We start from the raw sequence: 18,831 nt of genomic DNA, 5'->3' as shown, positions 1-18,831 counted from the left end.
TGGGGCTTCTGGGCACAAAAGCCTTTCTGTGTGCCCCACTCCTTGTTTGTAGGGAATAGACTCCAGCCTCTATGACCTTCCCTGAGTCCCAAAGGACAGATTCAAACAGTTGTCAATCAGGGAAGGGAGGGTATGCAGAGACAAGGGAGGAACGGCCAAGAAACAATAATGCAGCCTTGGCGCAGGGTTGTGGTTCTGCCTCAAGGGATACACATTAACAATATCTTTTGAGCTCTTTATAGAATTAAAACCCAACAAGTGGCAGATGTCAGCATTCTTCATACCAGAGAAGACCACCTGAGGCCAGATTAAAGGAGCCAGAGAAGCCTATCAAGAGATCACCTGAAATGAGATTAAAAGAGTGCAAGGGGCTTCCCTGGTGGCGCAGTGGTTGAGAATCTGCCTGCTAATGCAGGGGACACGGGTTCGAGCCCTGGTCTGGGAGGATCCCACATGCCGTGGAGCAACTAGGCCCGTGAGGCACAACTACTGAGCCTGCGCGTCTGGAGCCTGTGCTCCGCAACAAGAGAGGCCGCGATAGTGAGAGGCCCGCGCACCGCGATGAAGAGTGGCCCCCGCTCGCCGCAACTAGAGAAAGCCCTTGCACAGAAACAAAGCCCCAATACAACAAAAATAAATAAATTAATTAATAAACTCCTACCACCAACATCTTCTAAAAAAAAACAACAACAAAGAGTGCAGGCCCTGCACACACGCTAATCTTATCAGCAACCCCATCCTTGAACTATTGCTATAAAACTCCTCACCAAATCCTCCTGGGGTGGGACACAGTTTTTCAGGGCAGGAGCCCACTGTGTCCCCCTTTGCCTGGCAAAGCAATAAAGCTATTCTTTTCTACTTCACCCAAAATTCTGTCTCTGAGATTCGATTTGGCACCAGTATACAGAGGCCAAGCTTTCGATGTCAGAAGCAGCAGGATTTGGGCAAAACACTGCAAGGTTTATATGGATGTGAGAGGCCGTGGAAGGCCTAACGGAAAGCAGTGGAGGCTAAGCAAAGAGGGAAATTGGCAAAATCTGGGATGATGAGGAGAGCTTCCTGTTTGGAGCAGAGGACTCATGTTTGGAAAAAGAAAATAAGTTCTGTAGTTAGGGCAGCAGTATTGGAGACTATCCTGAACACTGGTGATGGAAGAGTGACAGGACAGAAGCATGTTTTTAGAGAAATTAATCTAGGGTGGTTTGCAAAGGTCTAAGGAACACTTCCTTTGGGTTATTACCCCTTCTTTACTTCAATTATGCTGGCTGGTGGTAGGTGCCAAATTGTGTATCCCACCTCTCTGCCAAAGGAGCGAGTATATAACTCTGGCCATGCCAATCATATTACGCCATTCCCCGGACACGTGACTGGCCAATCAGAAAGCTTTCCCACATTTTCCTATGGAGTTGCTTATAGAGCTCTGTGGCCATGGTTTCACTCTCACGACGACAGCTGACCTGAAAATAGAGTCTCCTCTTAAGGAGAGAGTTCTGTGGGCATTTGTGTTTCCAGCTCCATGTATCTCTGAGTCAAGTTTCATCTAAGCCCTCCCTGTTTTGATTAGAAGAACCAATTTTCCTTCTTTTTTGCTTAAGCTAGTTTCTCTCACTTAGAATTCAAAACAGATCTGACTGATAACAAGAGAAAAAAGTAAAAATATGATCCTTAGATATTTTGACAAAAATTTAGGGAGAAAGCTGGTTTCGGAGAGGAAGAGAATGATTTTATTTTTGAAATGCTGATTTTGTTAGTGGCAGGGCGTACATATGGAAATATTCAATGATACCAGTTTGAAATTTATTTTCATAAAATGTAATTATGATAGCTAACACTTATAGGTTATTTCTATATGCCCAACACTGTCCTTTATTCTTTACCTGCATTAACTCACTCTCAACATCCTACTTTACAGTCGAAAAAACTGTGACACAGAAAGATGTTATAACTCTGCAAGGTGAACCAATTAATTAGTTTTGGAGCCCAGGTATAAAGCCAGGTAGCTTGACTCCAGACATAATCTTGAATTAAGTGTTAGAAATATTGATATGTAACCTTTATATGTTTAAAATATCTGTGTGTATGCGCACATGTTTACTGGGGTGTTTGGGTAAATATTGGTTAAGGATTCATAATCTTGTTTTAAAATTGATGGTTATGGGAGACACAATCTTTTCATTTCTGCATGATTATACAGTGTACCCAGATCTATGCAATGAATATTGGTCACTTATTGACTATTATCTCTAAGAATAATGACATGGGGATCTTAGATGTCAATGGATAAGAAATATCATTAAATGGAATCCGTCCCTGATTTTCTGTCATTTTCCAGCTTGTCTACTTTGTTATTTACATTTTCTTGTTTACATTTTCTATCTTGTTTACATTTTCTATCTGATTCTTTGTTCTGCACCTGCCTCAAAACGAAAGCTGTACCTATTTTTGCATTTGCATACATTAACTTGTTTTGGATTTCTGCCCAAACAGGTTCTGCAACACATCAGCCCTATGGTATATCACCCACCTTTGTGTACTTGCTATGTGACGTGGAATGGGACATTTTCAGTTGTCCTAGAATTGGTGGCTATAGTCCCTGCTGGAAAGAAGTGGTGCTGGTCACCCCACATTCTAAAGAGAGCTGCCAATAATTAGGGTTGAACACATTGCTCAGGTTGGAGAGCTGGACCTGCTCCCCTCTGCAGTCCTTTCGAAAACTATATGAAGAGATGAACTGGAGGAGGCACGAAGAAAAGAATGTCCTGTCTGGACTGTAGCAAGGGAGGAGAGGAAGGTGGTTCTCTCAGCCACATCCCTCACCAAGCAACACGGGTTATGAGTGTTCCAAGAGAATCAGGCACCTCTATCCCTAGTCGGTATGTACTGATCTGTCTGCTTCCACTGGGAAAGCTGAACCCTGCAAGAAAACCTTCTACTCAGAGCCCCTGTTATGGGGTGCCCCCAAATTCATATGTTGAAAGGTTAACCCTTATAGGGATCGTATTAGGAGGTGAGGCCTCTGGCAGGTAGTTAAATGATGAAGGTGGAGTCCTCATGATGGGATTAGTGCCCTTATAAGAAGAGACAGGAGAAGGCCTGCTTTCTCCCTCTCTGCTCTCTCTCTCCACCATGTGAGGATACAATGCAAAGATGGCCATCCTGCAAATGTGGAAGCAGGCCCTCACTAGACATTGGATCTGCTAGTGCCTTGATCTTGGACTTTCCAGCTTGCAGAACTGTGAGAGAAAAACGTTTGCTGTTGAAGCCACCCACTCTATGGTATTTTGTTATAGTAGCCCAAGTTGACTAGGACAGTCCCACATCAGCTGATGCCACCAGCAGCCACCAAACTGAGCTGAAATAGGACCTGAGATGTCTGCTCTTGATGTAGAGCTGGCCAGTACCCTAGGAATGGCTTTGCACACCCCTACCTTCACCTTTATTCCTCCTTCCTCCAATCATATTCTTGGGATTAATGGATTGACAAATTGAATAAACATTTCTAGAAATGTTTTCTACATGTTAGGTACCGTTCTACATGATTTACAAGTACTAACTCATTTAACCTGCATAATAACCCTAATGAGGTAGATACTCTTTTACAAACGAGGAAGCCAAGTCACAGAGAGGTTAAGGTATTTGTTCCAAGTCACACAGCTAGGAAGTGGCAGAATCAGACTGAAACAGGCAGTCTGGCTCCAGAGTTGCTGTTGTTAACTTCTAAGCTCCACTACCTCCACCACCACTCACGTCCTCACCCCCAGGCCCGCGTGCTCACACACCCTCCAAAGCCTGGTATGAGAACGGGCCAAGACCCTGCCCCACTCAAAGCCCCCCAGGATACAAGCCTGGCTGGCACTGGAGGAAAGGAAAGCAATGAGCTTTAAATCAGGTCCAAGAAAGGCAGGAATTTTAAACCGGCCTATCTGGATTTGTAGTAAGCAAAGACAAGCATAAAACTATGAGTTTCCCAAATGGAGCTAAGGCATAGAAATTTGACAAAGTTCAGTCAAAAGCAGGGAATGTAGGGAAAAATAAAACTGCGTCATATTTGTACCTTCTGAGTTCAGACAGCTACAACATCAGTCACATATTGAAATAGCCACTGTCCTGATCACTTACTCCTGGCTCTTAGTCCTACCTTGCTGAAATACAGAGATGATCCAGAAGAGATGACTCCACACCCTTCTTCTGGTTTTACAATTTCTCCCCCAATAACTTCTTGCCAGTCAGACTCCCAAGCATTTGGGTTCTCAAAGTCCGACATGATCGTGGAAGGAAGGGCAGCTTCTGGGTGGCACTCAGTGCCTTGGTATCCCTGGTCACACCTACAAGAGAGGAGGGCCGAGTGAACAAGTGATGGACTCCTGTGTGAATGCCACAGCCATCTGACCTGCAACATTTCCTATATCTCACTTTTGTTCGGGTATGGGCATCTGTACTAGACTTTTCTCTACAGTGTAATCTTTGAAGATGGTGGTAGCAACCTTCAGTTTTGCACAAGGGGGAAAAAAGGGATAGAATCCATTCTTAAAACAAATAGTGCTGTAACAGTAGAGATGAGGCATCAAGTAGTAATGAAGGATACAGGCGTGTGTGCACATGTGTGATGCGGGGAGGGGAAGGATCGTGAGATCTTCCCGTAGGCTTAAAAGGTCACATATAAATGTTTGTCTGCTCACCCAACATTTAATTGTGGCCGTGTTTTACAGTTCCTCTTTCTGATTAGATTATGTCTCTTTTAGAGTCTTTAAGTATTCAAGTGTGTTCCTATCTCATCCTCATTAGCGATAATCACCATCTCCCACCATACACAACCTTGAGCTTCTGGTGAAGTGCTGTAGGAAAGCGTGTAGCAGCTGTTTGACTAGAGCTTTAAGACTATCAAGGGAAGGAGGGGGGAAGCAATAGCAAGGCTCTGTTAACTAACAAAGAGGACTTTGGGGCTAATGGATAAACTCTGAAATTTAAACCCAGGAGGTTACATTTTGAGGTTTACAATCTATGGCTTTATACTTATTGAAATACAACAATATCTTTTACATCTAGAATAAAGACAGAAAGGAGGATCGTTTTCCTTTGGCGATCTCATTATTTATCAGGTGATTCCTATAACTGATGACAGCTGCTGTGGTATGGCTATAAACACACATCCAGAAAAGCAGAGTCAACCAGGCCTCCTGACGCACGTACCTGCACACGCCGTGGTCGCAGGAGCCGTGCCCACTGCACATGTTTGGGCACTGCTGCCCAATGTAAATGCTGTCTAACGCCCACTCGTCTTGGGCAGTGTAATAGCTCTGACTCCAGCGGAAGCGGGTGGCGCTGGACCTAGAAACAAGGCACAGTAACAAAAACAGTATTTTAACTGACATGGGACCGTATAGACAAGGAACGGTGGAGCTCAAAATCCTTCAGAGAACGAACTCTCTGGAACTTGAATTTAGCTGCTAATCATCCACCGTGAAGGAAAGCCTATTTTGTATATACCTCGATCTTAATTTATTTGAGACTACATTTAATTAATAAATTTGTATTTTAAAGAAAAACACAATATCAGATTTATGTTGTTGTTGCACAGGGATTTGACGTGCGGAAAAGAAAGGAAGTAAAACGATATCTTTTAAAAATAAAAATTTGTAAGAAACTGTCTCTTTCACAGATGAAAATGCACAGTGTTTAACTTAGAGTAAGGCAGTTTCTTAAAATAAACGTATCAGTAGTTATTGGAAGACTTCCAGTTAGCTCTCAATGCAAAACAAAAGTTTTGTTTGGAGGTATGGTTTTGGGGTTGAGGGGATGGGCTACAATGTACTATTTTACAAGTAAGAACATCTGGGTGCTAAATCCTGCTTCTTATTTCTGAAACATTAACTTGCTTAGGTTTCACGGACAAGCTGATGTTAAGTGGAGATAAAAACTTTAAAACAGTCCATTACACATAGAGAAACACTTGGGACCCTGATTCATCTAAACTACATATAAAGTCTAAAGAAGAGGATGTTTTGAGAGCAATGCCAGGAAGGTTTTCATTCACTGACTACCATAAAAAAATTCTTTTAAAATCACATCATACTTTTCACCTCTAGGAACTTTCAGGGATCCATGATTAGTTCTTTCTGGTCAAAGCGCAAAAAAAAAAAAAAAAAGAAAACAAAAAGAATTTGCAGAATTAACGCGCATGCTCAGTTCCATTAATTAAACCCTCCCCAAGTACACTATCTACAGATACGCTTGATCTTAATGGCTCTGAATGATCCATTAAAGTCTACTGCATCAATTACCCACATATTGAATACTCCCTAAGTACATAACAGGCTGTTAAAATCCAGACTAAGCCTTTACTGTTTATTTTACTAACGATCTGTGGCTAATAGGTTGCATTTTTATTCCTAGTAGGATGATTCCAGGATTCACTGAGGTGCATCCACTAGACACAGGTTAGCAGGATATCAGTGTTCTTCATGGTACATACAATGAGACAGATGCACCTCTTCTACGGTAATAGTTTATATTTGTAATCTAACAGCCATCACAATTTTCACAGTCCCATTAAGAAATGTTTTTTAGAAAAGTCTACTATAAAAGTAAGTACATTATCTTAGAGCCCCACAGAAAACAAATAAATTAAGACGCATGCACCACTGTCATTTAAAGGAGAGATGACTATATTTCTTTTAAGATTGATTACAATCTGAGTCAAGTCTAGGGTCACACATATCTAGACGGTGAACTCCTTTGGGGACAGGGATATGTTTTTGTCTCAGTAGTCTGCACAGGAACAGAATAAAGTAAGTGTACAAAAACAGTCTGCTAAAAAACGAGCCGATGAGTGGAGGGACAAGGCCAGGAAAGGGCAGCCTGTTTCTGACTTCTGCAGGTAACAGTGTGAAGAAAGTGCTAGGAGTCAGGCGACCGGTCCCCCAGGACCCTGGCTCTGTAATTTATCAGCTGTGTGATCTTTACTGGACAATTTAAGACTTCAGGGGCTTCTAGTTCCTCACCTCTCAAATAAATAGATTGGGCAATCTGATTTCTAAGATCCCTTCCAGCTCAAAAATGTAATGATTGCTCTGGTGGTTTGTTGACCGAGGTGATAGTTTATTTTCTTTAGAGTCACATGCTTACATGAAACCCATGGCATACATTATTTTGAAGTTTCAAACATTAAAATGGGGTTGGAGGGTTTCAGAACCTGACCTAGATTTCTCAATTTATGCTTCTAAACAGTCACATGTAAACACTCTCCAAATTCTTTTTATAAGTAAATTAATCCTTACATGTACCTATGAACTCTTGAAAAGATATTTCCTTAAGATAAAAAGCTTAAAAAGTGAATTATTCCATTTAAAGTGACAATCCACAGTTTCATGTACTGATGTTAATTAACAGAAAAGAAAGCAAAAGAGGTTGAATATTGGCTTCGTTTTTAGTGAGAAAAAAAAATTAGTTGTGTGAGCAATCTCCAGCTGGTCACATGTGAGAACACAAGGTGTGATCTCACTGATTTGCAGCTGCATCACTGCTAAATATCGCCCTCAATACAAATATTTAATTTGCCAATTTTCTCTTCCTCTCTCTCCCTTTCTCTTTCTCCCTGCCTCTGCCTCTCTCTCAAAACTAAGTATTCTTAGGAGGAAAATCTTGTGTACTTTGGATTGAGTCTGGAAATAGCACTACTGCTGTGTGGATCATGAAATGAAGTTGACCTACATTTAAAATTCAAACTATGGATTCTCAAAGGCAACATAATTTGACAGTCTTTTCTTTATTTGATTTTTTTCCTCTTATCAACTTCTAGACTGAAATAAAATACCATTGAGTCATCTCTCGATAGTTAGGTAACTGAGGAATCAAGGTAAATGAAGTCCGGCTAAATTGTATTTTCTACCTTCAGAGTGACTATAATTACATTTACCCAAATATCCTGAAACTCATTCAGTCATCAGGTGTTGATTTGTTCATGAAGTCAGCAACTGACAGCCGTTTGGGTCTCATTAGGCCCTGTTCTTATGTAAATGTCTCTCACAAAAACAAAATTAATTTTCATTGGGTAACAAATGTTCAGTTCATATACAAAATAATTTCTCTGAACAGGTGTATACATGTTCAGTATTCCACTCTAAGTTGTCCTATCTAGCATTATCTTCTAAAGTTAACAGATCTTTGACAGTGCAGACCAAATTTGCTCGTCTACGTTCAATTTATAGTTGCATATGCTGGACAATCAAAACAGCAGAAGAAAGATTCACCAAAAGGAATATTGCTTCACACTAAATTGTACTTCCTTGCCCCAATGCTTGGGAAAAACAGGCAATCTGCAAAAGTTTGAAATGCATATAATAAAGTTATCAAGAATGCCAAAGAGAATAAATGTACTTTATCTTTATAGCAGAGCTTTAAAGCATTACAGATCCGAAAACAATGATAATAACCAGTTGAACACTATTTTTTTGAAATACTATAGCAATAATGTTTAGTTTACGTATTAGTCAGTAGAAATGTTAAAATAAATATCCTATTGGGTGGTTTGTTTTTAAGAAATATTTTTACTTTCTTTACCCAGGGCTTTGAGGGAAATCTGGAAAAGCAGAATTCAATTATTTACCTACATGTACTTAAAGGCAAATTGTCAGAGGAATGATCTAGTAGATTTTTTTTTCAGTTTGTAAAAAGAGATGGTTTGTAATAAAACATCTCTTTAGTTCATCAAGGCACATTGAATTGAAATTTATTTAATTTCCCAACATTTAATGAGCACCTCTACAACATGACAGGCTCTGTGTTAAAACTAAAGAGTTTAAGGATCAATATATTTCCTCTCAAGTGCTGAATAAACATTGACAAGAACGAGACCTTTTCTTACTATACTAAAACTTTCAACCTAGTGGTACTATCTTTTTCTTTTTTTTCTTTTTCTTTTTTTGCGGTACGCGGGCCTCTCACCGCTGTGGCCTCTCCCGTTGAGGAGCACAGGCTCTGGACGAGCAGGCCCAGCGGCCATGGCTCATGGGCCCAGCCGCTCTGCAGCATGTGGGATCCTCCAGGACCAGGGCACGAACCCGTGTCCCCGCATCAGCAGGCAGACTCTCAACCACTGCGCTACTAGGGAAGCCCTATCTTTTAAGCTAAGAAAATAATAATGCTACATACAATCTCAGTGTAAAATAACCTGCAAAGGCTATTTCGATAAAGGACGATACTTTTTGGATATTGCCTAAACTATATTAATTAAGAATTATAATTTAAAACTTTTCTGGGAACAAAAGGACATCTCTAAAATACACTATCAGTATTATCTTGTCATCATAATTTTGAAATTGTACCCCACATGTCAATGAATAAAAATCAGTGTTTTTTAAATAATGAGGGTAATATACTTAATGGCAAAATAATGGGGGCAAATTAAATAAGAAGCTCAGTAGATTTGCACCAAGTATGACCAGTATTTCAATTGTTTGATGTGTCGCTTTTTATAATCTTGATAGATATGCTTGGAATATCATTGAAATTAAATAAAAATCTTGATTATATTCCCAGCAGTAGATATAAAAAAGTAGGATGTTAGAAAAGTAGCAACTTGTTATACAAAGCATTAATAGAGTATCCAGGAAATGGCTCACAGTTGGATATAAAAAAATCTGTGGAAATCAAATTTCAAGCATTTTGTTCCAACCGACATAATGATGAATCTTTAAAAATAATCAAGGAGACAGTCTTCTATAATGTAGTAATTCAATCTTCAACTAAAGGAGGTATAATAATAATTCTAGGTAGTTATCTAACCAATTGTTTTTTTGTACAGCCTAACTTACATAAACTAGTCTGAGAAGGGTTGATTTAGTAATTTTTTTAACAAAAGGGGTCTTGGAAGGCAGATACCACAGAAAAATATAATTTTTGTCTCTTTTATGCTTTTTCTGCTACACAAATCACAGAATCTTAGAATTCCAGAACTGCCAGGGACCTTTTAAGATTGTCTAGTTCAACCTCTTCATCATACACATAAGGAGTCACGTTTGAAGAGGTTAAATGGCTAAAGCATGTAGTCAATCAGTAGAGATATACTGAGAACTCAGCCCTTCTAATTTCTAGTCAAAGGTTCTTTCCTGGGCAAGCTCGTCCTACCCCAGGGTTTAAACAGGACTCATACTATTTAACTTTTCAACCCAAACCTCTTTTCTGAGCTCCAGATTCATAAGTCCAATTGGCTTCTTGACACTTCTGCTCGAGTAGATAAGTATCTCAAACTTCACATTACAAAACCTAAGAAGCACTATGTCTCTTAATTCTCTGCCCTAAATCCACTCCTCCAATCCCTCCCATCTCAGTCAGTGGTATTACCATCCAACAATGTTCCCAGGCCCAGACTTTAGAAACTGCTTTTGATTCTTCCATTTCTACCTCAGCCCCAATCTGGTCCATCAACAAGCCCTATTTGATTAAAATACATTTCATAAAAGATGTCTCTTTCCACGTTGTTACTATCATACTCCAAGCCACCTAAACATCTAATACCTGGACCTCCCCCCTCCCCGCTGGAACTGGTCTCCCTGTCTTCACTCTTTATCCTACAATCTATTCCTCACACAGGCCTCAGTCTAACATGAAACAATGTAACATTTGGGGAAAATGTGCTTTTCTCTTTCATATTATCAAATGTTTAACTTTCTCCCTAGTTACTGAGGCTTCTGCTTCCTGGGGGATGATTTCCATTGTTACTGAAAGAATGTGAATAGAGAAAAAGAGTGTATATTAAGTTTTTAAAAGCAAAAGAAGGGCTTTGAACCAAGAAAACAGCCTTGCAATCCAAACTGTCTTGACATAAGAGTTTTTAGATTCCTGTATCATTCTCTTTTTTTTTTTTTTTGCGTTACGTGGGCCTCTCACTGCTGTGGCCTCTCCCGTTCTGGAGCACAGGCTCCGGACGCGCAGGCTCAGCAGCTATGGCTCACGGGCCCAGCTGCTACGCGGCACGTGGGATCTTCCTGGACCGGGGCATGAACCCGTGTCACCTGCATCGGCAGGCGGACTCTCAACCACTGCGCCACCAGGGAAGCCCTGTATCATTCTCTTTTATATGTCAAACCCAAAGGAACTGGATCATTGAATTTTCCCAAAAAAAGAAAAGTTGAGGCAAAAGGGAGATGAGAAAAAGCCAGGACAGTTTGGAAACCAAACTTTCATTGACTCTATTTTTCAAATAGCCTAGGAATAAAAGAAATATCTTTTGATGCTGAAAAAAAAGAATGCGTCTTGCCACCTTGTGCTTAATTCTTCTTCATATTCGTCATGCTAAAAGAGATAGAAAAGTTAAAGTGACAGCCATATCTGAAGATGTCATCTCTCACCAAGTTTTCTGGGGAAGAAGCACTATGACTCTTTTCCACTGTGTGAACTCACTGGCATGGTAAATACTTGCTGATGTAAATTCCTGACAACTCGGCATACTTGGAAGGCATTCCTAAAAGAGAATCATGCAAAAATTCAACTCAGCTTCTGTTTCCTCCAGGGCAATATGTTTACTCTCTCAACTCAAGTGAAAAAGACCTTGGAGAAATCTAATGTTACAATCTCAACCATTTGCAACATGAATGCAATCTATAAATTGTCCTTCTGTGAAGCTAAAATATTTGGGAAATAATTTAAATGAGATCTCACAGTGGAATTAAATGTCTTCCAATTCTCACATGGAAAAACAGAAAATGGATTAGGATCCATTTTTTGGCCTGTTAGCATAACATTGGCATTTGGTAAAATTATCCTATTCACTATGTATTTATGCATTTATTGCAATATCAGACCACCAGTATGTATATATAAAGAAGTACATTTTATTCCAAGAAACTGGAATTATGTATTTCTTTTTTAAAACAAGAGATACCATATTCTTAATATGATCTACCTGCAGGTGAAGAGACTTAGAAAAGAACAGATGAAGACATGCTATAGAGAAAGAAGAAAGAGACATTTATAGAAAAAGAGAGCTAGAGAAAATAATGTCGAAAACACCATCCCAGTATATCTAGTCCTGAAGTTATTCCCATTTTTAAATATTTTCAATTGCCCTTTAGTATCTGATAATGCAGAATGTGGCATCCTTATAATCCACTGCTGACTTGATGTCAATTCTGTTACAAATAACATTGTTCCTTTTCAACCAAAACTAAACTTTTAGAATTGCAATTCTTTGCTTCCTGTGTTAAAACGTGAAGGCTACCTAACACAAACTTTAGAAAAAATAGACTTACCTCTTGTACGAGGTGCCAGGTGAGGCCATGGTTGGTTGAATACTCTAGTTTCACCTGGTTGTCCATGTGTGGAGTGTATTTCTGGCCACAGCCCATCACCAAGCTGAACTGAATCATGTAGGATGCTCCTATCTGCATTGATTGTGTTTCCACATAGCGCATACTTGAGGCAAGTTTAGAATCTCCTGTAAAACTGAAAGACAGAGGTGGAAATCAGAAAATTAAAAACAGCAATATATTAGGGAAAAATTAAGCTCTTCGTTTCATATCATACATCAAAATAGTTTCATTTTACTTATTTAAACCTTGCCAAGCTCTAGAATGGATTTTAGTTCATCTAAAAAAGGCAATTTGAAGGCTTCCCTGGTAGCACAGTGGTTAAGAATCCGCCTGCCAATGTAGGAGACATGGTTCAAGCCCTGGTCGGGGAGGACCCCACATGCTGCGGAGCAACTAAGCCCGTGCGCCACAACTACTTAGCCTGCCCTCTAGAGCCCACGAGCCACAACTACTGAGCCCACACACGCCTAAAGCCCGTGCTCCGCAACAAGAGAAGCCGCTGCAATGAGAAGCCCACGCACCACGACGAAGAGTAGCCCCGGCTCACCTCAACTAGAGGAAGCCTGCGTGCAGCAACGAAGACCCAATGCAGCCAAAAATAAATAAATAAATTTATTTAAAAACAAAATCTTAGAAAAGGCAATTTGAAACAATCTGCTTATCAAGGAAGCAATATTTTCTTTTAAGTTAATACCTACAGTTGTCAAATATATTTGAAAATGGGTACTCACTCATATACTGCTCATGAGTATAAACCCTTTGACTCATTTCTTGGAACCTATCCTAAGGAAATAGTCCTAAATTCAAAAATAATTTTATAAAATACGATGAATATTGCAGGTTTACTCACAGTAGTAATTGGCAACAATTTAAATGTCAAACTATAGGGAAAATGGAATGCTTTAGTAAATTGGTATAGTCACGATAGATTGTCCATATTTCAAATATTAATGAAGGTTATATAATCAAATTAATGTGTATGTGAAAAAGTAAGTTTTAAAAAAATCCACAAAATGATGAATGAAGGAAATTCACCAGAATGTTTGCAGGGGCTGTGTTTGATGGTAGGAAATGGGACAATTTAAAACTTCTCATTTTTCTTATTTTCCAAATAGTCTTTAATGCTCAGCCATTAAATACTGAAAACATGATAATGCAGTTCTAATGGTTGTACCTCAACTCAAAAATTCCCATGTCTTACTCGTCTCAATTGAGTACTACGGGATTATAAACTGCTTGAAGGCCCGCACAATTACTTTTTCAGAGAAAAGTGCTCAAGGAATTTATAACCTACCAGAGGAGATTAAAATATGGACATGTTTCACTGTAGTTAATATGGGTCAATGTAAATATTCCCAGGGCCAGCCACACTGAGGTTTGTCTGCCACAGTACTTGGTACTGCCATTCTGAAGCAGGTCAAGTACCACTGTTCAATGGTAAGGGGGCTTAGCTGACAAAGGAGATAATGCAATACTCCATGAAATCTTTGAGGCACTTAATATTTTTTCTTAATTCCCCTTTGCTGAATCAGCAAAATAAGAAGCTACTACTCTGATTTGCTTCTTGCAGAGTTTAAGATGTTATTATTATTTTTATTTTAATTGTAATTTTTTTTTTTTTTTTTTTTTGCGGTACGCGGGCCTCTCACCGTTGTGGTCTTTCCCGTTGCGTAGCACAAGCTCCGGATGCGCAGGGTCAGCGGCCATGGCTCACGGGCCCAGCCGCTCCGCGGCATGTGGGATCTTCCCGGACCGGGGCACAAACCCATGTCCCCTGCATCGGCAGGCGGACTCTCAACCACTGTGCCACCAGGGAAGCCCTAAGATGTTATTTAAAGATGGAATTTTGCTTATATGGAAGATCATCATGGGTTTGGGCTCAAGGCTATAAAATTTAAGAAGCTTTTTCCACACAATGACTAATTACTGTTTAGCTAAGTTTTAAACACTTGAACAACAAATAGAGTAATAAAATGTAAGAGCCCTAATCTCTGCTTTAGTGTACTATTCATAAATGAAGGGAAAATTCTTATTTAGTACTGCTAGGCTTACAAATCCAGTGCTACAACTTGTTTGTTGCTATTATAAAGATGCCCACCAGTTGCTGAGTTAGGCCTATATCCTAAGACAGTGCTAAGCACAATACGCATATTACAATACATCCTTACAATAACTCTATGAAGTAGAAACAATTACCTCTAGTTAACAAATAAGGAAATGGGGATAGTAAATGGTACAGACTCAATGAGAAATCAGCTTTGCCTGACTCCAAAACCTCTCAACCAATACACTATCTCTTTGTCCTTCTATTACTCTAAGATGGAGAAGAAAAAACACTGTCGTTTTTTAACACTGTAGTTTTGAATAATTTTCAGTTATACTTAATTTAAAAAGCATTAACTTTCTGTTACTATGCACTGATGCTCCGATGTTAGAGATGTAAAACCATGACTGCTGCTATGTGTTAGGGCATACAGGATATGATCTAGAAAATATGAAGCTGTAGGATGCATTTTTTAGCAATATTACAAAATAAATCAACATAGAGCAAAAATAATAGTAAGCTATATAGGCACAAACTCATCTATATAAATTCCAGAGTCTTTAAAACAGGCAAAAAAATCCCAAATGCTTCTCCCTGTGAGAAATGAATGCCGCTTTTTGCTTCAAGGGTTATATCCTTTATGAGAAAGGCAATCAGAGGCAGCCAACTAGGGTTGATTTAACTTTTTACTTTAAAGGCACATATTCCCTGGGCATCTGGTAAAAAAACCACAGAGTGCATGGAAGCACACGGGCTGAACGGTCTACAGGCCACACAGAGGCACTAAAATTTTCTCACTCGTGTCATGTACATTGTCTCTCCACCCCAGCATTTCTGAAATAATTTAAGATTATTTTCACAATCAGCTCCTTTTAAATTCCTCCCTTCTGAGATGGTTTAGTGTCCTGGCAATTCTACACAGATTCAGAAAGAAGTGCTACGTTTTGTAAATAGTGCCTGCACCCAAATTTTGCATAGTAACAAATTAACCATGAACTTGGTTGGAAAGAGGAAGCATTCAAACCTGAGAAGTGTGTGCTCTGTGAGCTACCCTGATGATAACGGCTTTTAAAGGTGCCAAGACACCAAGAAAGAAACAAGACAAAAAGTATAAAAGGACAAGTTAAGAGGCTAAATGAGGACAGTTAAACAGTGACAATAAAATTCTTATTTAGCATGAATGTTTGTTCCACTGGTAATTGTGGGCAGATATTGTTGGGTAGGCTGATCAGCTGCCATCCACAGCCCCTCTCTTCCCCAGTCACCTTGTAGTGATTGGTCTGGGGGTTGCCCAAGTCCATCGTAAGTCTCACCAATGAGACGTAAGTGAAAGATGCTAGGTGGGTATACTCACTCAGCTTTAATATAAGCTTTTAAAAAAGAGACAGATGGAGTTGGCTGGCATGTCCTTTTGCCTGTTGCTCCTACTATTTTCCTTCCTCCCTAATGGGGCAGCAGTCAGCCTATGAACAAAAATATTCAGTTGGAGCTCTCTTTGCTGAGATGGTGGAGTAGAAGGATGAAGAGAACACAGGTCCCTGACGGCCTTGTTAAGCTGCTTACCAGCCCTGGATTGCCAGTCCTAGGACTGCTTGTCACAAATGACAAATAAGCCTCTTCACTTTTGCTTATGCCACGGTCAGTCTTTTCTGGTTGTTTTTGTTACAACCTAGAGCTGAATGCATTTCTTTCTTTCTTTCTTTTTTTTTTTTTTTGCGGTACGCGGGCCTCTCACTGTTGTGGCCTCTCCTGTTCTGGAGCACAGGCTCCGGATGCACAGGCCCAGCGGCCATGGCTCACGGGCCCAGCCGCTCTGCGGCATGTGGGATCTTCCTGGACCGGGGCACGAACCCGTGTCTCCTGCATCGGCAGGAGGACTCTCAACCACTGCACCACCAGGGAGGCCCTGAATGCATTTCTGATACACCTGCCATACTTCATGGTATTGCAGGATACCTCTCCTGATGTCTTAATCTGAAGCAAAATAACCCAAGAAGATCACAGACATCTGTGCCTTAAAATCTTTTTCTTTTTTTTGTGCCTTAAAATCTTGACCATTCATAGAACAAGTTCACTCGAATGTTTATGATTTATTCAAGACTGGCTGAAAGCCAAGTGATATTAGGTCTGACGTTTTCCTCCTGAATACTCTGATGTTCATACACAGATGGAATTTTAGGGGAGAGAACTTGAAAGCCTGCAATCCTTTAATTTACAAAACTGCTCCTCTTTGCTGCTTGTCTAAGTCAAGATACATTTATAAAGGCAAAACTGAAACTGAACTTCTCTGTTGCAATCACAGAAACAGAATAAAATTGTCCACATCAGCATTTTGGGGAGAAATTCCGGAGACAGAATGCCTTGGGAATCGGAGGCTCAGTTCTATTCATGTTGATTTGCAAGAGTGCCTCAAAAATAAAGGAACAATAAAAAAAGTCCTGCATCTAACTACAAGATTTAATGAGAGAATAGGGATAACACTTTCCATTAGGACAGGCTTACCTCCCTGTGCCTTTTCATTTCCACCCCTAAGAAGGCTAGTAGGCTCTCTGTTATGACACTGGTAAGTGGACGACACCATAATGTGACTAAGCCTCCTTAGTCGTATCTTAGTCCAGAGTATAGGTCCTTCGCCTCCCCCTTCCTTGCTTAATCTCCGGTACTGCTGAGGATCTATTGTCCTGACCAGGCTGGAAGCCTCTCTGCAGGGAGAGGTCACATCTTGTTCACCACTACATCCCTCACAGCACTCAGAGCCTTGTGCACCTCAAGAAGCACCTGGTGTTAGCGCACGACATCGTGGTTTTCTAACAGCTGGATTATTTCATTTGACCTCTGAGTCAAGACCATTTGGGAGATACCAGGGATCCTCAACATTGTATTACAGAGAAGGAAAACTGGGAGGTTGAGCTGTTGGCCTCCAGGGTCACTCAGTTACTAAAAAGCTAGAAACCAGGTCTTCTGATTTCTACTTTGATGTCCTTTCCACTATGTCATGCCTACCAAAGGCATGTAAAGAATGTTAAATAAAATGAGCACATGAGTGGGGTGTCTTGATGGGAGAGAAGGCAAGTTTTCCAAAACCACAGTTACTTAAATGCTGTAATGAACACAGACAAGGTTTTGAGGTTATCCTCACTTAAAGAAATTGCTTTCTGTGTTTCCCTAGAGCCTCATTCCCATCTCCAGAAAAAAGGCTCTTTTACATGAAAGGCAGATACATCTAACTAAACAGGAGAATACTCAGGCCACCAAGTTCTTTAAAAGCAAATTCATGTAAAACAGCCAAATCACCTAGCGAATGAGCCATTTTTGACAATTGATCCATCTCTTTCAGAATAGTTTGGTAAGTAAACAATGTGGCTGTAGTGTCACTACCCATGGGCCACAAGAGAAGACAACGCACCAATATTTACATTTCTTAGAAATCTAAGCAGTATTCTATCATTTTCAAGAACCCCATGGAATAGAACAGCTCTGCAGAACTCATTTTCAGAGAAGTAGAAGACCAACACAAAGCTGTTTTTAGTCTGATACTATTCGGAAGTTATATTAATTTGCAGAAGGACATGTGAATGAATTTAAGCCTCTCCATCATCCTTTTTTGGGGGGAGGGGGTTTGTTCTTGTAATCATCAAAAAATGTTTACTAGAGTTGACAGAAAAACTTGCTGATACTGTGGAATTAAAGGTGGCATTTAAACTCATTTGTTATTTCTATAATATTATGTCTCAAAACAGAAATAACCATGATTTTAGTGGATTATATAAGTTTTACACTTATTGGAAAAAAAATCTGACATTATAGAAGCATTTTTTTAAAAAATAAAAATTCACAATTCTACCTAGAGATGATCACTGCTAACATTTTAGTGTAAGTACTTCCAGACTTTCTTATGTTTACACACACACACAAACTTTTCTTTCTTTTAAAAAAATCATAAAATTGTAATAGTCCTGTTTTTTTCTTTCTAAAAACTGTTTCATTGCTGTCTTTCCAGATCGAAAAATATGGTAAGACACTGTCATTTTTAATGAATAAAGCCAATCTCCAATTATGGAAATCTTTGGAGGTTGTTTCCAGTTTTCACTGTTATAAACAATGCTTCTATAATATGTATCCTTGTATATCTTTGTGTACTTGTCCAATTATTTTCTTAGGATAAATTCCTAGAAGCAGACTTACTTGGTCAAAGCAAAATTTAAAAGTTAGCACTTATTGCTAAGTTGCCCTTCAAAAAGGTTGTACAAAGTTACACTTACCAAAAAATATTAACAACGACGGACGGAGCTGCTGATTCTCACCACATATCAACACTGAACATGCACAATATTTTTCATTTCAGCTACTCTATGCAGTCTTTTAATCTACGTTTATTTGATTACTAGAGAAGTTAACATGCTATTTATGTTAACTATTCATTGCCTATTTGTAGTTTTTTGGGGTTGCCTTTTCATGTACTTTGCCCATTTTTACAGT

At 39.6% G+C, this 18,831-nt stretch overlaps 1 protein-coding gene across 4 annotated transcripts in view; it reads right to left on the bottom strand.

Annotated features, from left to right (window-relative positions):
• Positions 1–18,831, bottom strand: part of RELN (reelin) — a 521,022-nt gene that overhangs the window by 119,940 nt on the left and 382,251 nt on the right. For all 4 annotated transcript variants that reach the window (XM_067745999.1, XM_067746000.1, XM_067746001.1 and 1 more), the window contains exons 21-24: positions 12,249–12,441; positions 11,349–11,461; positions 5,191–5,328; positions 4,139–4,325 (exon numbers count right to left, since the gene is read on the bottom strand). In XM_067745999.1, the coding sequence (XP_067602100.1) occupies positions 4,139–4,325; positions 5,191–5,328; positions 11,349–11,461; positions 12,249–12,441 (631 nt within the window). The remainder of the gene's footprint in view (positions 1–4,138; positions 4,326–5,190; positions 5,329–11,348; positions 11,462–12,248; positions 12,442–18,831) is intronic.

Source organism: Pseudorca crassidens, chromosome 8 (genome assembly GCF_039906515.1).
Source record: "Pseudorca crassidens isolate mPseCra1 chromosome 8, mPseCra1.hap1, whole genome shotgun sequence".
In the NCBI taxonomy this organism is placed as follows: Eukaryota; Metazoa; Chordata; class Mammalia; order Artiodactyla; family Delphinidae; genus Pseudorca; species Pseudorca crassidens.
This window is presented reverse-complemented; position numbering and strand designations above follow the sequence as displayed.